Source organism: Barbus barbus (genome assembly GCF_936440315.1).
Source record: "Barbus barbus genome assembly, chromosome: 18".
NCBI lineage: Eukaryota > Metazoa > Chordata > Actinopteri > Cypriniformes > Cyprinidae > Barbus > Barbus barbus.
Genome location: NC_136746.1, coordinates 20,956,062 through 20,975,665, shown reverse-complemented (window position 1 = coordinate 20,975,665; position 19,604 = coordinate 20,956,062). Strand labels below are relative to the sequence as shown.

Sequence of the window (19,604 nt, the reverse complement as noted above, 5' to 3'; positions counted from 1 at the left end):
TCGCCAGTGTCAGTGGAGCGTGAGAAGCACAGCTGCCCGTGTTAATAGGTGTGTTCGACTTAATGCAGCGCCATAAAAACCGATCGGCGTCTGCAGGGCTCCAAACTGCGACCAAAAATATTAATTTGCGAGTGAAGTTTTTGCTGAGGTCGCCACTGGCGACTATATATAATTTGTATGAAAGGACTTTTTTCCCGATTGTTTTGCGCTCACATCTTTTGTTATGTTCACGTATTAAACTTACATAAGACGATGCGCATCAAAGTTATACTGGAAAAGAGTTTCAAACAGTCCTCGTCTCTGCCGCACACAGTCTGCTGAACGCAGTGAGAGAGACCTGAAAGGTGATAATATAAACACCAGTACCCCGCGTCCACACGGTCCGTGTATGCGTCCGGATCGCGCGAGCGGAGAGTATCGCACTTAATGCTCAGGCGCGATCTCTTTAGCACCTCAGTTAAAGCAGCAAGTGAACCCATTATATATTTCGATTTACTACTATAGTATGAAATGAACATGATCAAAAGGTAGGCAATAAGAAAGCCTATAGTAGCTACAACTTACTGAAATGTTTTATGTAAAAGCTCATTGTTTCAAACTGAGGAAATGTATAAAGCTTGTAAACATTGCATTGTAATACATTTACCTCAGAATAACCACTCAGTGTCCATAAACTCATCAGTCAGCTAGAAAAATAACTATAAAGAGGAGCGTTTTGCTATATTTATGCGCTGTTGCATATTAATATTTTTACTTATTGTGTTGTACATGATTCAACTCCTCCTATAAAATTGCATTTTACTAATGAAGAAAAACAGACTGAATGTGTGAAAGACGTGACAACATTTATAGGATGCACTGCACTCAGTTGCCAAGTGATGCGTATGGTCCATGATATTGGTACAGATTCTGTGTAACGAACAATTCTTTGTGACTGTATATTTCAAGTTGTAAAAGACATTTAATTCACACTTTAAGTGAACCTTAGTCCCCCGGTCGACCTGATCATCTACAAGATGGATTAAAATGCTGATAAAGCCTAGAAAAGATAAGACATAAACACATGACAAAATGATTGAAATGTTAAAATAGGGGGGAAAAATAAAATGATAATAATAAAATAAACCACTTTTATTCTGTGGCACCTAAAAAAATAATTTGGCGCCTAAGTTTTTCTTTTATAGGAGCCAATGGCTCCTTACTCGATTTTTTTTGTCTGGAGCCCTGGTCTGACTTGAAGCAGTGCATGCCGGTTAGAAATTTTGTCCGACTTGAACCGGCACCGACGCCACGTCACTGTCATGTGTGGCAGCAAAGTACCGCGATAGCGTTTCAAAAGTAGCCGGCTCACTCAGCCTGCGCAGTTTCTCCAGAGCAGGGGTCACCAACGTGGTGCCCACGAGCACCTGGTAGCCCGCATGGAGTCTCTGAGTCGCCCGCCAGCCTGAATTAGCGCCGGAAGATAAACAATATCATATCGAGATTATGATAAAAAATTATGTTAATAATGATGATAAGATGGATATTTTTACTCAATATGGATTAATGTAACATCATATCACACAACATAAATGAATGCTTCAGCAGCCAGTCAGTGCATGTCGCTAATAAGTCTGCATGTTCTGTGTGAATGTGTGGAGTAGTTTCGTCTGATACACAAACTCAAACACACATGACTCGCGGTGTTTTCAGCATCTACGTCTCAATATATGAGGACATGAACACACTTCATCTCCAGAGCTGCTCTGAGAATCACTTCACCAGCTTTATGCAGTTTCATTTGAGAAAAAATACTGTCAAATACACGATGAAACTAAAACCAAAACTGAAAGACCTTCACGACAATCCGCCAAAATAAAAGCCCAGTTTAACTTTTGTATAGATTATACATTATATATTTTACTTTTGTAATATATTTTAACCAACTATATTACTACTGTATACCAAAATGCAAGTAATAATAATATTAATAATATAATTTTAAGGAATATCATACAACCAAGTAATTTTTTTTATTATTATTAATTTATACAGTTCCGTTGGGCAGCATCTTATCTGATAAAATGAAAATGCTTTTTTTTTGTACTGAATCATAAAACACAGAATCCATAAAAAATCTAAAGGAAAACACATAATTTAGGGAAAAATTAAATGTATTTTGTGGGGCCCTAAATTAAAAGGTAGGTCCTCTGTGGAATTTAATTGTGAACAAAGTTATGTTTACCTTTATTGTCAAGGTCTAACAGACGTGGAAAGCCTTTCCTTCCCCATTAATGGTAAATTAATATCATGAGACATATTGTATGACATGGAAAAAAAATTATTGTGATAGCCTATTTTTATAAATTTCTGGAAATATTTTCCTGGATTGATTAAAAACATTGAAAATGCTTGTGAGAAAACAGTAATGTTATGTATGTAGGTATGTATATGTGACAATGATAAATAAAATTATATTTAACAATATAGTTAACAATTATATTTAACAATATAGTATATTAAACAAGTAGCCCACCATTTTATCCCTTCAGGGAGCCCTCACTCACAAAAAGGTTGGTGACCCCTGCTCCAGAGCGACTGCTGGAGCGCTGATGACAACACAGCTGTTACACGATTGGCCAAATGCACCACATGACAACAATGGTGTGTTTCTAACATCTTCAAATCCAATACAGCTCACAAATCTTATTTTACTTGGAAAATATCACATTCATGTGAAGAAATGGACTAAACAATATGGTACTACATTTGATAAAATTAAGAACAAAAAAGCAAAAGACCTATGAAGCTTTTTGTTAAAATTGTTGTAATTGTACCCCTGGCATGAATTGTTTCACTTATTCTTATGAATGTTTATTTGTTTTTGTACTTGCTTGTACAAACCCTTGTATAATTTTTGCATAATAATAATAAAAAATGCTGTTTTACTGTTTTTTTAGAACAGTAAAAGCTTTTTTACTCTATAGTCACAATGTTATATTGAGTTACATTTAATAAAAAACACTGCTGATCCAGAAAGAGCAACACAAACGGTCTTTTCAACCACACATCAGTATTTATGTGTTACAGACATTTAAATAACAGAAGTACTGGGATAAAAGTTTGTAGTTTGGGTATAAACACTTATGGTCTACAGTAGCGATCACTTGAATTGTAAAGCTTATCATCTTCTGCCAGGAGATGGCGACAACCCGTTTAAAAAAATGTATTTGACATTGAATCATTTATTCAGGAGATTCCAATAGTAAAACAAGTCTTTATGAACCGAGACACCGACTCCATTGAATTTTTTTTTTCAAATGAATATATATATATCTTTTTTTTTAAAGACTTAAGCAATGAACATTTTGTCAGAACCACTAGTAAATTGTTATTTTGTTTTACAAAAATTGTGATTCTCAATTTAACCCGTCTCAATTTTATAAATTTATCCAATGTATTGTATAAATCGTGCAGCTCTAGTGTACATGTTGTTACCGCATATAATTCATTAAAAAAGTTTAATTTAATAAAGTATGTTGATTTCAAAATGCACCAACATTTTTTGCATTTTGTGTTTTTCAGTTGAATAACACTATTTTTCCCTATATATTTCATCATTGAAGTTTTTTTTTTTTTTTTTTTAAGTCTAAAAATCTCGTGAACCCAGTGTCTCGTCTCGTGGGATAAGTGCTTTGCAGTACTGCTCTTTGTACTTTTGATCACCAGGTGGTACACGTATCTTGTAGGTGTGGACTGGGTTGTCCTAACTTGAAAGGAATTGAAGCGGAGCGCTCAAGTTCTACAGTCGGTGCACACAGATACGCGTACTTTAGCTTCTGACCATGGCTTTATTACAGTTGATGTAAATCATGAAGAATAAGACTGAAGAAGATTGATGAATATGTTTTATTTCTGACTGGCATGTGATCATCAGCGCTGCACTGAACTGCTTCGTTATTCAAACCATGTTCCTGAACTCCAAGCGACAATGCGTTGGCTCCTTTTGTGCGTCTTGGGTGTCCTTGTGGGTAAGACTTACATTTAATGAAAAGATATCGAAAGACATTATAATATACAAAAGTGTCACTGTGTCATGCTTATAGGCTATGCATACCTTGGAAATCAAGTAGGCTACACCAACTTGTAAAAAAATACAAATTTATTCACAGTTTAAGATTTAATGTCTGTGCCTGGCTGGAACAATGATGAAGAGCAATTTTTTCAAGCAACATTTAAAGTTGAAATAATTCATAACATTATAGATGTTTTACCAGTGATCAGTTACTTTTAGGGCTCTTAAAAGTGTTTTGTTTTTGTTAGTTTTTTTGCTTTCACATCACAGCTCAGGATTGTTTGGTAGTGAAGGGCTTGTGGTTGTGAAGATTTTTGCTGTACCATTGCTATCCAATGTTTATGTTTTCATAATACATAAAGATATGAAGGAATCGTCCCCCTATTTATTTATTTATATTAAATAAGTACTTTTTAATAATTCACAATGTATGTATAGTGCCACAATCAATCAATCAATAATTAAATAAAGGTTTTCAATACAAATTAGCACAAGTCAAGCTGCGACACCAAACAGGACCACTAATCTATCTCCTGCCGGATCCATTCAGAATCACTAAATCTCTGACCACCGCATAATCAGCGTTCATTATAAAACACTCTTGCTTTTAAGCCAGATACACGCTAAAAAGAATAATTTTACTGACATCTGGACGTAAGTCACTATTCTCTCCGTAATCACTGATTAAATCGACCGTGTTTTCTCTGCATTAGCGCTGTTTTGAGCTTACTGTTTCAATTCGTTCACTGGATCCTTGGACTTTCCAGGAGTTTACGGTTTAAAATGATGTGATTGCAAAAGCCTGCTTCTTTTCATTTTAAGATATGATTTTCGTTATAAAGTACTGATTCAAATTAGTAATCAATAATTAATTATTATTCTACTATGTCAGAAGTGCCACACAAAAAAGTGCAGGTACTCTAAAGGCTAAAATATAGAAGTGCCGGTATTGCGTACCGGTGCATACCGGCCCACTTCAAGCACTGCCCAGGGGTGTTTCTTCAAGCAACTCTAAATTGTTCTCACTGTCTATTTTCAGCCTCATTTGAGGTGACTGTCCCTAATAATCATCTGCTGGCAATCCGAGGTCGTCCAGCTGTACTGGGCTGTGAGTTCACACCTGATCCTAACTTCTCCAACTTGGTTGTTACCTGGCAACGACAAGAGGATGCACGGGTTGTCCACAGTTTCTATTATCAACAGGACCAATTGGACCGACAGTGTCTAAAATACCACAATCGGACCTCATTGAACATTTCAGAGCTTCATAAAGGAAATGCCTCTCTAAGAATTGCAGCAGTTAGACCAAAAGATGCAGGGTGGTACCTGTGCATAGTGACAAACACAAAGGGAACAGGAAAAGCTTTGATGCAAGTGACTTATGGAGGTAAGCATATGATGAACACCGAAGAGAGTATGTTGTGCAGTGTTTCCACTTTTCAGGAGCTCCCAGCTTAATTTTCAGTTACAAAAAATAAACAGCTATTGCAGCTACAGCTTGAGCAGCTAGTTCAAGTCCTTTTGTGATTCAAAAGCACACAGCTGGACTCTTAGGAGTCAGTTTGTTGAATCAGAATCACGCAGTGCATTTTGACACAGATAAAAGTAATTGTAAACAAATAGCCATTCATCTTCCTTTTTCATTTTATCTTTAAGTTTATTTTTATTTGAGGATTAATAAACTGAGAAATTTGCAAAATATGCCAACTGTGGTTTTGCTGTGGATGTATCATATTTCAGCTTTCTCACGGTCATGAAAAACCTTGGAATATAAAAATACATTTTAAATTTTGATTTCCTGTGAACATAAAGTGTTCTAGTTATGCTTTACTGTAAAACATTCAATCAGCTAAACTTTATTGCTAAGATCAATTGATATGCACTCTACATAGATGCATACATTTTAACACAGCACAGCTGATTATGTTTGTCTTTCTCAGCTCTTTACTCTGAGCCCAGGTTAAGCATCCATGTAAACTCCTCTGCTTTGAAAGTGCAGTTTGAGACGGAAGGTTTTCCCAAACCTGAGGTGATCTGGATGGGGGAACATGACCAGAACCTCAGCTGTCATCTGGAGATCCATGGTCAGACAGAAGATGGACTTTATTTCATAAAGAGCATCTGTGAGGCCCAGAAACCAGTGGTTAATATCACATTTACACTAAAGAACCACCTTCTTAACCAGAACCTGCAGAGACCAGTTTTCCTCAGCTTTGGTAAATATCTTTATTTACTGTGTGCAATTGGTGTGTGAGAAACTGGCAGTTAGAGGCATGTCATTCGTTACTTTATGTAATTAAAGCATGTATGACTTGTTGCAAGTGATTTGTTGCCTTAATCTTCTTGCTATATAACAAAGAACTGCTTTGTTTGCGTTAGGTGGAATTTTAAACTTGTCTAACCACAAATAATTATGGAAACATAAGACAAGTATTCAGTTGATACATAAACATGATTTTCTCCTGTTATGAAATGCTGATGTGAGTAATAGAGGTGGAAGCACATATTTGTACACTTTTTCATAATGTGGAAGAAAGCAAAGGCATATTAAATTCATAGTAGTGAAGGATTTAAAGAGGCTTGGGTGTTGGTAACACAACTTTGGAGTGTTATTTCATAGTGCAGTTTCATCTTTCCTCTGCAGCACTGAAACTGAGACTTATTTTGTTAGTTATTTAGGCTACACCCTTTTCAAAACCAGAAGGTAATTACATTTACATTTAGCAGACGCTTTTGTCCAAAGCGACTTACATTGCATTCAAGTTACAGTTTTTACATTTTATCAGCTCTTGCTTTCCCTGGGAATCGAACCCATAACCTTGGCGTTGCTAGCGCCATGCTCTACTATTTGAGCTACAGCACTCCTATTAACCAATAATTAATGGTTAATGGTTAGGTTTAGGGTTAGCCTGTGGGCTATGGGCTTGAACAATCATTTCCATTTTATTTAACCCCTCGTTTGTGGTTTAAGTACTACTTCCACCATGTTGGCCGTGAACCCTGAACATCCTAAGCTCAAACTTTTACAGTTACAGTCTACTTCCCTTAATGTATATGAAGTTGCTCATGTCATAACAGTGTATGTTAATGAAGTTCTGACACCTAACTGTCTGAGATGGTTTTTGGTGCCCCATTCCCATTCTACAATTGGTCACCATTTGCTCAGGATGTGGTTATCCCAAATGATCTAGAAACAATATAACTGTTGATGACTTTCATCATCTCTATAATAATTAAGCCATTTTGGGAAATGAGTATGATCAAACATCTATTGGAGTGGAATCTGGGAAGGGGGAGACTAATAGTTTCTTACACTGATCTTCACAACCCAGATGCACACTTTAGAATCTTGTAATGCTGTGGTTACACTAGACGTGGGCATGTGGCATTTCTACGGAGACTGCAACATTTTTGATATGAAGTTCTGCATTCTGCAGCATCTTTTTAAAAAACTTGATTTTACTGCACAGCTGCAATCCTGCAGATTTAAAGTTTGCATTCTTTTAATATGGTCACATGACTTAATATGTGATGTGAATTCACCAAGTTTGACCTCCCACATTTGTATAATGTATGAATGAAAGTCAGTGGAACAAGAAGCGTAGTGTATTCGGATGCAGTATTGTAGTCTTGACTCACTTAATGAGCTGATGTGTCAGGAAATAAATCAGGGATTTTGATTAGGAAGAGAGTATTGTGATGTGCCCCTCCAGGAAAAGGGTTGGGAAACACAGATAATTAGCAGTCCTGGGTTTTACCTAAATATTTACAAGAAATGGAATTGTGTCTTATTTGGAATCATGGCAGCTGTTTTGCAATTTGGGGTATTGTATTGGCAAATTATGATTGCAGCTTCTGTAGCCTCATTACTGTCTGCAAACATTGTCCATCAGTGGAGACACCTTCATGCATTTATACAGCACAAAGGATGTAGAACTAGCCCACCAGTATGTCAACAGGGTCAGTGATGTTAATAGTTAATCTGTATTCAGTTTATTCAAAAATATATTTGCCTGCATAATGATGGCTATTTTTCCTCTTAGAGACTGTAAAACTCAAGACTTTTTTGTAATAATAAGTTTGAATGATTTTGTGCAAGCACAGCTGCTTTTTATATGCTGTGATTATAATACTTTATTTACAGTCAGGTCCATAAATATTGGGACATCGACACAATTCTAACATTTTTGGCTCTATACACCACCACAGTGGATTTAAAATGAAACGAACAAGATGTGCTTTAACTGCAGACTGTCAGCTTTAATTTGAGGGTATTTATATCCAAATCAGGTGAACGGTGTAGGAATTACAACAGTTTGCATATGTGCCTCCCACTTGTTAAGGGACCAAAAGTAATGGGACAGAATAATAATCATAAATCAAACTTTCACTTTTTAATACTTGGTTGCAAATCCTTTGCAGTCAATTAGAGCCTGAAGTCTGGAACGCATAGACATCACCAGACGCTGGGTTTCATCCCTGGTGATGCTCTGCCAGGCCTCTACTGCAACTGTCTTCAGTTTCTGCTTGTTCTTGGGGCATTTTCCCTTCAGTTTTGTCTTCAGCAAGTGAAATGCATGCTCAATCGGATTCAGGTCAGGTGATTGACTTGGCCATTGCATAACAGTCCACTTCTTTCCCTTCAAAAACTCTTTGGTTGCTTTTGCAGTATGCTTTGGGTCATTGTCCATCTGGACTGTGAAGCGCCGTCCAGTGAGTTCTGAAGCATTTGGCTGAATATGAGCAGATAATATTGCCCGAAACACTTCAGAATTCATCCTGCTGCTTTTGTCAGCAGTCACATCATCAATAAATACAAGAGAACCAGTTCCACTGGCAGCCATACATGACACTACCACCACCATGCTTCACTGATGAGGTCGTATGCTTAGGATCATGAGCAGTTCCTTTCCTTCTCCATACTCTTCTCTTCCCATCACTCTGGTACAAGTTGATCTTGGTCTCATCTGTCCATAGGATGTTGTTCCAGAACTGTGAAGGCTTTTTTAGATGTCGTTTGGCAAACTCTAATCTGGCCTTCCTGTTTTTGAGGCTCACCAATGGTTTACATCGTGTGGTGAACCCTCTGTATTCACTCTGGTGAAGTCTTCTCTTGATTGTTGACTTTGACACACATACACCTACCTCCTGGAGAGTGTTCTTGATCTGGCCAACTGTTGTGAAGGGTGTTTTCTTCACCAGGGAAATAATTATTCGGTCATCCACCACAGTTGTTTTCCGTGGTCTTCCGGGTCTTTTGGTGTCGCTGAGCTCACCGGTGCGTTCCTTCTTTTTAAGAATGTTCCAAACAGTTGTTTTGGCCACGCCTAATGTTTTTGCTATCTCTCTGATGGGTTTGTTTTGTTTTTTCAGCCTAATGATGGCTTGCTTCACTGATAGTGACAGCTCTTTGGATCTCATCTTGACAGTTGACAGCAACAGATTCCAAATGCAAATAGCACACTTGAAATGAACTCTGGACCTTTTATCTGCTCATTGTAATTGGGATAATGAGGGAATAACACACACCTGGCCATGGAACAGCTGAGAAGCCAATTGTCCCATTACTTTTGGTCCCTTAACAAGTGGGAGGCACATATGCAAACTGTTGTAATTCCTACACCGTTCACCTGATTTGGATGTAAATACCCTCAAATTAAAGCTGACAGTCTGCAGTTAAAGCACATCTTGTTCGTTTCATTTGAAATCCATTGTGGTGGTGTATAGAGCCAAAAATGTTAGAATTGTGTCGATGTCCCAATATTTATGGACCTGACTGTAGATTTGGATCTGGATTTAACAGTTGATTGAATGCTACACAATAAACCAAACAATCTTTTCCTGTTTCAGATGAGGACACCACAGACCATATGAGCATAGCACTTGCTGTCCTCTTAGTGGTTTGCATTCTTCTGGTTATTGGCATCATTTGTTTAGCAGTGCAGAAGCAGAACAAGCAGAGATCTTCCCTGTGATGAACCCTAAGAGTTAATGAATGGTGATGTAGCTGTTCCCAAAAGGTCTGCATGCATGTTTCGACTTGTTGTGTTAAACATTACTGGTGTTATTCATGAAATGCGAACAGAGCACACGCTCGTTAAACTGTTCTTGCATAAACTGAAAATAATTGCAAAATGCACTAATTTTATGCAAGAATGGATTTCGAACTAATTTACAATAGACCGTAAGTGGGAGTCATATGGATGTGTTCCAAAAGTAATTTCTTAATCTTTTTACAGCTTATATATTTATTGACCATTGTGCAGTTTTATAACATTTTTTTTATTTTATAATATTGTATATGGAATTTATTTTAAATATAACAATACCACCATATATGTTTATCCTCACCCTTTTTTTTTGTCAATTGTCAATGAAATATTTCATATTTTAACTGCTGCAAAACATGATTCTGTACTGTACAAGGTAAAATGACTTAATGTATATACCTTGACATAAGTAATACACCAAACATCTGCACATGTTAAATTTGTACTGGATATCTTAAGCAGTAATAGAACTATGGAGACAATCAGGTGAACTTTAAACCATGCATACATTACAAATCCAGATCAAATATAATTACACACAGGCTAAGCGTTGTCCGTAAACCTTTTCAAAAGTAGGTCTCATCCTAATTCTCTGTTCTCTTGTTTCACAATAAACATAGGGAAGGGACTGCCATGTTGATAGCTTTGATGAATTGAACAATTTAAGCTTATCATCAAGGTGGACCATGGACCATAAATAATAATATTAAATGTGTATATATATGTATATATATATTGTGCCATATTATTATTATTATTATTATTAATATCTGTGTCTACTTAAGGGTTTACAAGGACAGCATATTATATATATATACAGCGGGTAAAATGTGACCCTGGACCACAAAACCAGTCATAAGGGTCAAGTTTTCGAAACTGAGATTTATACATTATCTGAAAGCTGAATAAATAAGCTTTCCATTGATGTATGGTTTGTTATGATTGGACAATATTTAGCCGAGATATAATTATTTGAAAAACTGTAATCTGAGGGTGCAAAAAAATCAAAATATTTAGAAAATCACATTTCTTAGCAATGCATATTACTAATCGAAAATTAATTTTTAATATATTTACGGTAGGAAATTTACAAAATATATTCACGGAACATGATCTTTACTTAATGTCCTAATGATTTTTGGCATAAAATAAAAATCAATAATTTTGACCCTTACAATCTATTTTTGGCTATTGCTACAAATATACCCCAGCGACTTAAGACTGGTTTTGTGGTCCAGGGTCACAAATATGTATTGAACACGTCATAATTTTTCTCAGTAAATATATTTCTAAAGGTGCTGTTGACTTGAAATTTTCACCAGATGTCGGTAACAACCCAAGTAATCTATACCTACAAAGAAAACAAACCAAATAAGTTCAGAAATTAAGTTATGTGTAATAAAATGGAATGACACAGGGAAAAAGTATTGAACACATGAAGAAAGGGAGGTGCAAAAAGGCATGGAAAGCCAAGACACCAGCTGAAATCTTCCAGTAATTAGAAAGCAATCCTGCCCCTTGTCAGTGGAAATTAATATTAGCTGGTTCAGTCCCAACACCTACAGTACAAGGATGATGAAGATGAAGCAAGAGTTGACATTTCAGCAAGACAATGATACCAAACACAGCCAAGGAAACTCTCGATTTTTTTCAGAAAAAGAAAATAAAGCTGCCAGAATGGCCCAGCCACTCACCTGACTTGAATCCAATAGAAAATAAGAACTAAAGATCAGAGTTCATAGAAGAGGCCCAAAGACCTTCGAGACTAGTTTCTCCAGGAGGTGTCTTGAAGCTGCCATTACCAACAAAGAAGTGTTAAATAAATTTCAGCATTTCAATACTTTTTCCCTGTCATTCCATTTTATTACACATAACTTAATTTCTGAACTTATTTGTTTAGTTTTCTTTGTATGTATAGATTACTTGGTTGTCACCGACATCTGGTGAAAATTTCACGTCAACTGCACCTTTAGAAATATTTTTACTGGGAAAATTAGTAACGTGTTCAATACTTATTTTGCACGCTATACATATATATATATATGCTATATATGCATGTATATTTGTAAGGTTATGGTCTTCATGTTTCTCTTCCAGGCATCTCAGTGAAAACAGTATTTGTAGGGAAAACAGACTGAAACACACAGGAATAGAGTTTCATGAGGGCATCAGATTATCATCACATTTATATCCTGGTAGTTTACTTTAAAAACTGAAATTCTGTCATCAGTTATGTCATTCCAAACCTGCATGACGTAACTTCTTCTGTGGAACTCAGAAGATTATATTAAGAGTTTCCACTGTTTTGTCCACACAATGAAAGTTAATTAGATCCAAAACACCACTGGACACCCCTAACTTTCAATGTATAGGCAATAATACAATGATTGCAGTACTTCCATCTCATGTTTCCATCTTCATCTGAAGATGAAAAAGATATTTGTTAGATGTTAGCTGTACATCAAAGACTGTATTAGTCCTACATCATAACCATAATTATCATCAGTGAGCATCAGTGACCTCAAATTAAAGCTGACAGTCTGCAGTTAAAGCACATCTTGTTCGTTTCATTTGAAATCCATTGTGGTGGTGTATAGAGCCAAAAATGTTAGAATTGTGTCGATGTCCCAATATTTATGGACCTGACTGTAGATTTGGATCTGGATTTAACAGTTGATTGAATGCTACACAATAAACCAAACAATCTTTTCCTGTTTCAGATGAGGACACCACAGACCATATGAGCATAGCACTTGCTGTCCTCTTAGTGGTTTGCATTCTTCTGGTTATTGGCATCATTTGTTTAGCAGTGCAGAAGCAGAACAAGCAGAGATCTTCCCTGTGATGAACCCTAAGAGTTAATGAATGGTGATGTAGCTGTTCCCAAAAGGTCTGCATGCATGTTTCGACTTGTTGTGTTAAACATTACTGGTGTTATTCATGAAATGCGAACAGAGCACACGCTCGTTAAACTGTTCTTGCATAAACTGAAAATAATTGCAAAATGCACTAATTTTATGCAAGAATGGATTTCGAACTAATTTACAATAGACCGTAAGTGGGAGTCATATGGATGTGTTCATCAGTCATAACCATAATTATTGTTAAACTGGGTTTGATTTAACACTATATTGAGGTCAAGCTTGAAGCGCATGTTATTTGAGGAGTAAATCCTAATACCTCAGATCTACTGATAAACTTTGAAGACCCTACAGGGACATGGAGGAAATTCAATAACACCATTAAAAAGGCCCCGGTGAGCTTGGGTATTGAAAAGGTTCAGTCACCCTTGAGCATCAGTGACCTGAAAGTTTCATCATTTCATGAAACTCCTGAATATCCAGTTCAGTGGAAACTCTGTTCACACGGTAGTGATACATTTCACAAATATGAATTATTTATTCAGTCCATTCTTACAAAAGGGCAGTAAAAACTAAGTGACCTGTATGGGAAAAAATGTGTTTTATTTTGTTTGCATTTTTTTTTTTGACTAAATGTAATCTCTGCAGCCAAATCAGTGACACAGTTTAACACATTGTGAATGGCGGTTACACAGCAAATCTGTACAAACTAGGTTTTCATGTTGATGCTGATGTACTGTAGCATTAATCTCACATAGTTGGTTATTAATCAAATAAAATGTGTTAAATGCCTGTGCCTGTGTTAAATGACTATGGCCTTTAGTTTCATCTTTTTAAGACCGTCTTTGTCTTGGTTAAAAAACATTGTTTTTTTCAAACAACTTGGTTTGAAAAAAAGAATCAGACAGTAAACACATTTCCTCCTAGATCACAGTACTTAGATCACAGTACTTTTGTTCAAGTGGTAGTGTGGCATAAGGCTAAATTAAACAGTAATAATATTTAAAATGACTTGTTTAAAATGACTGTGTCATTCTTTTCTTCTGAGGTAATGTGAAGCATGTTTTTTTCCATTGACATGCAATAGACTGTTATTCTTATGATAACAAACATGACCTCATGTGCACCATGTGCCAGCAGCAAATTCTGCAGGGTTAGAATGAATTCATAAACCCCTCAAATGTTTCAGGAATTTGGTAATACTCTTAACTTATTTTACCATGTTTAAATCCTTTTAGTAATGAAGCACATCACTTTCACTGTGACTTTGAATATCTTATTGTATACAGCATACATTTATTTTGGACAATGAATGTTTTCATGGCTACTATGACATTTCACTTCTATTTTGAAAGGTTTTAGCTTTAATATCACCACTCACCCCATTCTATAGTGAATACCTTCCATGAATGTAGTTTGAAAGGGGTTTACAATAGCTGAGGAAGACCAGTCTCTGAAGGTTCTGTTTTAGGAGGTGGTTCTTTAGTATATTGACCACTGGCTTCTGGGCCTTATAGCTGCTCTTTATGTAATAAAAGCCCATCTTCTGTCTTGTCATGGAGCTCCAGGTGATAGCTGAAGGTTTTTGTGTTACCCCAGCCAGATCACCTCAGGTTTGAGAAAACCTGTCTCAAACTGAACTGTCACAGTAGAGTTCATATGAATGATGAACCTGGGCTGTGAATAAAGGGCTGAGAAACACACATTCATACCGTGAGTTCAGTCTGAGGTTACCGAACTCACTCTCTGAATTTGCGTGTGAAGCAAAGATGCACCAGCAATAACTTAGTCCATTTAAAACCCCCTCAAATTCTCCAATTCTTTACTGAATAAGCTGTCTGTATTGGTTACTGTATAACTCAGAGGCATTTGACTATACAACTCTGCTGATATTAGGCTACATTTATTTGTAAAGAAGATACACATAATATATAACCAGTTAACATGTTGAATTTGCCATCAATTACATTTACATTTATCTCCTTCCTACTGCGCACTGTGTATGAGACCATTCCTTCACCATCTCATCTGCATACATGGGGGTTGAGGGATGACCCGTACTGCAAACTTTGCTGCCAAAAAGGAACACTGGCATACATATTGTCAGGGTATAAAATCTTTCATCAGGGTATAAACATCTTTAACCCAAGGTCGATACAGGTGGTGCCACGACAAGGTGCCCTTGTCCCTCGCCGATACACTTGAGCGTGAGTGGTGCAAGAAGAGGCTAGGCGGCACAGGCAAGGAGGGAGCCAGGCTCTCAGTAATTAAGGCCTTAGCAAAATCAAACTTGCTGCAGAAATGAGATTTCTTGGGAAATGAGAGTAGACGTCGGAAGAAAGCTGCAGTTCCCAGAAGTGGTTCACACAGCTCTTCGCCCAGACATCGTCTTATGATCAGACAAAGACCGGAAAATCATCTTAATTGAGCTGACTGTGCCATGGGAGGAGGGCTTTGAGGAGGCTCACGAGAGGAAGGCCTTGAAGTATCACTCAGCCTTTAATTCAGGAGTGTAAAAACAAAAGATGGCAGGCATGGCTGTTTCGTGTGGAAATTGTAGCCCAATCAGTATGGCGGCTGATGTCAGCTTTAGGCATGGACTAGAAGAGCAAGAAACATGCTGCTCATAGGATGGGAGAGGAGGCTGAGCGAGCTTCATGCTGGATATGGAGTAAGAGAGAGGAAGAAAGCTGGAAGCCATGCGAAAATGCCACCACTGCTGGCCCACCAACTGGAGAGTGTTATGGTAAGGGTCGAAACACACACAGGAAGGTTGCCTGATGACATCTGTTATGGCGGAAACCTATGGTTACATAAAGGAGTAACTGAAAAAAGCACCTAACAAGTGTATTTCACAATGTCTAGCCTACCTTTAGTCATTTAGCAAACACTTTTATCCAAAGCGACTTACAAATGAGGACAACAGCAGCAATAAATCCAACAAAAGAGCAATAATATGTAAGTGCTGTGATAAGCCTCAGTTAGTCTAACACAGTACACATAGCAAGGTGTGTGTTTTTAATAATTTAAGTAGATGGAATAGAAAAAGAATAGAGAACACTAGTGTTAGAGAGTTCTTTTTTTACTAGCCTATTAAGTTTAACTAGCCTGTTCTCATTTACCCAAAGATGTAATAATAACAAGGCAAACAAAGTGTGTGTATAAGGGCTGGCCTAAAGGGGGGTTAGGATGATACTAAGGGCCCAATAATGGAGGGGGGCCCCCTAGGGGGACCTGTATATAAAATGAATCACGTTTCGAATTTTGTGTGGTCTTTCTTTTTTTAAGTAAAACATAACTTGCTATTCACAAGCTTATTTGGCTTGAGATCATATGCAAAAGTTACCGGATAGTTCACCCAAAAATACAATTTACTAGCCTGTCATTTCATTCCAAATGTAATGCTTTCCTTTGTGAAGAAAAAAAATGACATGTACATGTGGCTGCAAAGCAAATGATCGGTTTCATTTTGGGGTGAATTATCATCATCGGGCTGAATTATACCTTCACGTTTTAGTGTAGTCACCACTGCGCCCTATGTACTTTAGAAATATATATTTAAACCAAGATTTAAACCAAATATATCATTTTAAACCAAGATTTTGTTAACAGACATTAAGACAATACGTGTTACAGCCCTCAGTGTCCCCTGCAGTAACAAAAGATCAAGTGTGTACCAAATAATATAAACCATAAAAACATATTGGCAATTGAACTGAAACTAATGTCAATTATCGTAACATTGATACTAATTAATATTTCCCCACGGTTTCACAGACAAGGCTTAAGCCTAGTCCTAGACTAAAATGTAAGTCTGAGCTGTTTCAACTGAAATAAAACTTGGACTGACAGATCTTAAAATATATCAGTGCCTTTGTTTTGTCTCAAGATGTAATGTTTTAATTCTAATACTTTAATAGTAATGTTTTTTTCTAAGCATGTTTATAAAAATTACTTAAATATCCTAATTGAACTATGGCCTAATCCTAGTTTAGTCTAAGACCTGTCTGTGAAACTGGGCCTTTAAATTATTAAAATTCTCATGTTAGCAGACATTACATTTTCTCATGTGACGAAAACCTGAATTTGTAGTCATTTTAATATCAAATATATTGAATCAATCAATTACTGTATTAAAACAAACACAACAAACAGTGAGTATGTTATTGTTTATACAGCTTTTATTCAAGATTCACATTTAAGTGATTTACAATTAAGTGTTCATAAATGTCAGCTGTACATCTGCTCTAGTAACAAGGTAAGTATTAAAAACAGAAAAATGAACAAATAAAGCAATTAGTTGTTACTTCTATCCATTTACATTCACTAGGATCTTAACATTCACATTAAAACATTTTACAAATGTATCCAAATTATCCAAAAATGATCAGAACATATATGATCAGAATACAAACAAACTCTTTTATGTATAGATGTGTTTTATGCAGTGTTATGTTCTCCCTCAGCCTTGCTCCCTGAATCTTATGCTCCCTCAGCCCCAACTCTGCTAGAAGTGATGACTACCAATCAACAAAAGCAATATATGCTGTATATTTAGTATTTATACATCATTAGAAAAATTAAACACTATTTTATATTTAATATAATTAAAAATGACTTGAAAACCACAAAAATATGATGGCCTGTCACCACTGTCAGAAAATCTTATGGTGTTGACAAATTTGGCATTTCTTTTACAAAACAAATGTAGTTCATGTAGTAGCCATTTTTCTTTCTCTGTTGATGCTAGATTCTAAAAGAACCTGCTTCCGGAGAATAAAATCATCTAAATACTTCAAATTGGAAGATGGTGTTGACATATCACGGTTGTGACACAGGAAATATTAACATTAGGATTTAAAGGCCTGGTTTCACAGACAGGGCTTAGACTAAGCCAGGATTAGGCCATAGTTCAATTAGGACATTTAAGTAATTTTTATTAACATGCCTTAGAAAAAACATTACTGGTGTGCATCTTGAGACAAAACAAAGGCACTGATATGTTTTAAGATCAGTCAGTGCATTACATTTTAGTCTGGGACTAGTCTTAAGCCTTGTCTGTGAAACCGGGGGAAAATATTATAAAAGTATAAAACTTACCAGAGCCTGACACTGATGTGCTCTGCAGAGGTGGAATGTGGCAAGGGGTCCATTAGAGTGACAGCTTCCCCTGATATTTGGTTAACATTTTAATGAATGTCTGACAGTGTTGACAAAAAGTGGGGACACAACTTCTAAACTATCAGGTGTTGCTTTTGATAAAACAAGCTCTTTTTCATCATTTAAAAAAAGGAAAAAAAAACAATTATAGAATATGGATGATTGAACCCTTCTCTGTGGACAGATTTTAGATGTAGAGAGAAGGCAATGATTGTCATAGATTTGATGTAATGATGATAAAATTAAATTGAAGGAGATTGTGTTAAAGGAGATTGTATTTAATTGTGTTAAATACATTCTATTATTAATCCCTCAAACATTTACAGTTGAATTTATTTATTTTTTTAAACCTAATAGCAGTTAAAATTGCTGGACATGTTTTGTTCCATGTCTCAAAAAACGTTTTTGGTCATTTTATTGCATATGTTTGGATTTTGCCCAAGACTACAATCTAAGTTTAAACATGAGTGGGCTGTTTTTCCTTTTAAAATATGTGTACAGCAGCCTCTGTAGCCTAGATACAATCTACAAACATTGACCATAAGAGGAGCTCCAGACAAGTAATTGGCATATTTCTAAAGGTGAACTAGTGTACACAGTTTATATTACATTTTAAATAGATACAAATGGCTGTAAACTCAGACTACCTAAATTCTCTATACCAGGGGTGTCTAACTCAGTTCCTGGAAGGCCACAGCCCTGCAGAGTTTAGATTTAACCCCAATTAAATGCACCATTTAATGATCCAGCTAATTAAGTCCTTCAGGCTATTTGAAAACAATCTGGTACAGTATATGTGTATATGTGACACCTCTGCTCCATCCAATACTCAGTGCATGTTTCAATTTGTTGCATTGTTGTGGTTATACATCACATGCACAGATGTAACTTTACATTTGAGCGTGTGTGTGTGTGTGTGGGGGGGGGGGGGGGGGGGGGGTCAGTTGAATTGGTCAGTCACACTTTTAAACACATTTCATTGTTTACATATCAAACCTACAAATTCATACTCTGTACTATTAAAGTAATTTTACTATATAACAAATTGGAATATCCATTAATGCCACTAAACAGGCAAGCAGTATATAAGCTATTATCCACCAAAATGCGGTGGGCACATGGTCATATTGATGAAACACAAGCAGAGCATGTCTGTTCATACAATCATTCTTGCATAAAATTCTTCAATAGATGTCATTTTACGCAAGAATGGTTGTATGAACAGCATGTCTGAACAATTTACACTCATGCCCACAAAGTAACAGAGTGTATGTAGGTGTCATATGAGTATGTTAGAAGCCTTTTCTTTAAATGTTCATCAAAATTCATCATATGAAATTTATTTAAAATATAACTCAATATCAACAAAGGTATTTGTCCACACACTTTGAATTTTCAATGAAATATTTCATATTTTAACCACTGCAATAAACATGATTCTGAACTGTTTGAATTAAAGTCAATTGAATTAACATCGTA

At 36.3% G+C, this 19,604-nt stretch overlaps 1 protein-coding gene across 3 annotated transcripts; it reads left to right on the top strand.

The window, feature by feature from the left end:
• Positions 1 to 3,752: 3,752 nt before the first annotated feature.
• On the top strand, positions 3,753 to 13,970 carry LOC306883947 (butyrophilin subfamily 1 member A1-like). Of its 3 annotated transcripts, none has more exons than XM_079439488.1 (5): positions 3,753 to 4,010; positions 5,094 to 5,441; positions 5,995 to 6,270; positions 9,905 to 10,052; positions 12,825 to 13,969. In XM_079439488.1, exons 1-4 carry the CDS (start codon positions 3,971 to 3,973, stop codon positions 10,027 to 10,029), a joined length of 789 nt encoding a protein of 262 aa, XP_079295614.1. In that variant the 5' UTR covers positions 3,753 to 3,970; the 3' UTR covers positions 10,030 to 10,052; positions 12,825 to 13,969. The 3 variants fall into 3 exon arrangements, with proteins under 3 accessions (XP_079295614.1, XP_079295613.1, XP_079295615.1); XM_079439487.1 differs by having other exon boundaries at positions 9,905 to 10,074; XM_079439489.1 differs by having other exon boundaries at positions 3,763 to 4,010; positions 6,049 to 6,270; positions 9,905 to 10,074; positions 12,825 to 13,970.
• The last annotated feature ends 5,634 nt before the right edge of the window (positions 13,971 to 19,604 follow it).

Coding starts and splice junctions, on each gene's coding strand:
- LOC306883947 (XM_079439488.1), top strand. CDS start 3,971: ATGCGTTGGCTCCTTTTGTGCGTCTTGGGTGTCCTTGTGG. Junction 4,011..5,093: donor CGTCTTGGGTGTCCTTGTGG/GTAAGACTTACA, acceptor GTCTATTTTCAG/CCTCATTTGAGGTGACTGTC. Junction 5,442..5,994: donor GATGCAAGTGACTTATGGAG/GTAAGCATATGA, acceptor TGTCTTTCTCAG/CTCTTTACTCTGAGCCCAGG.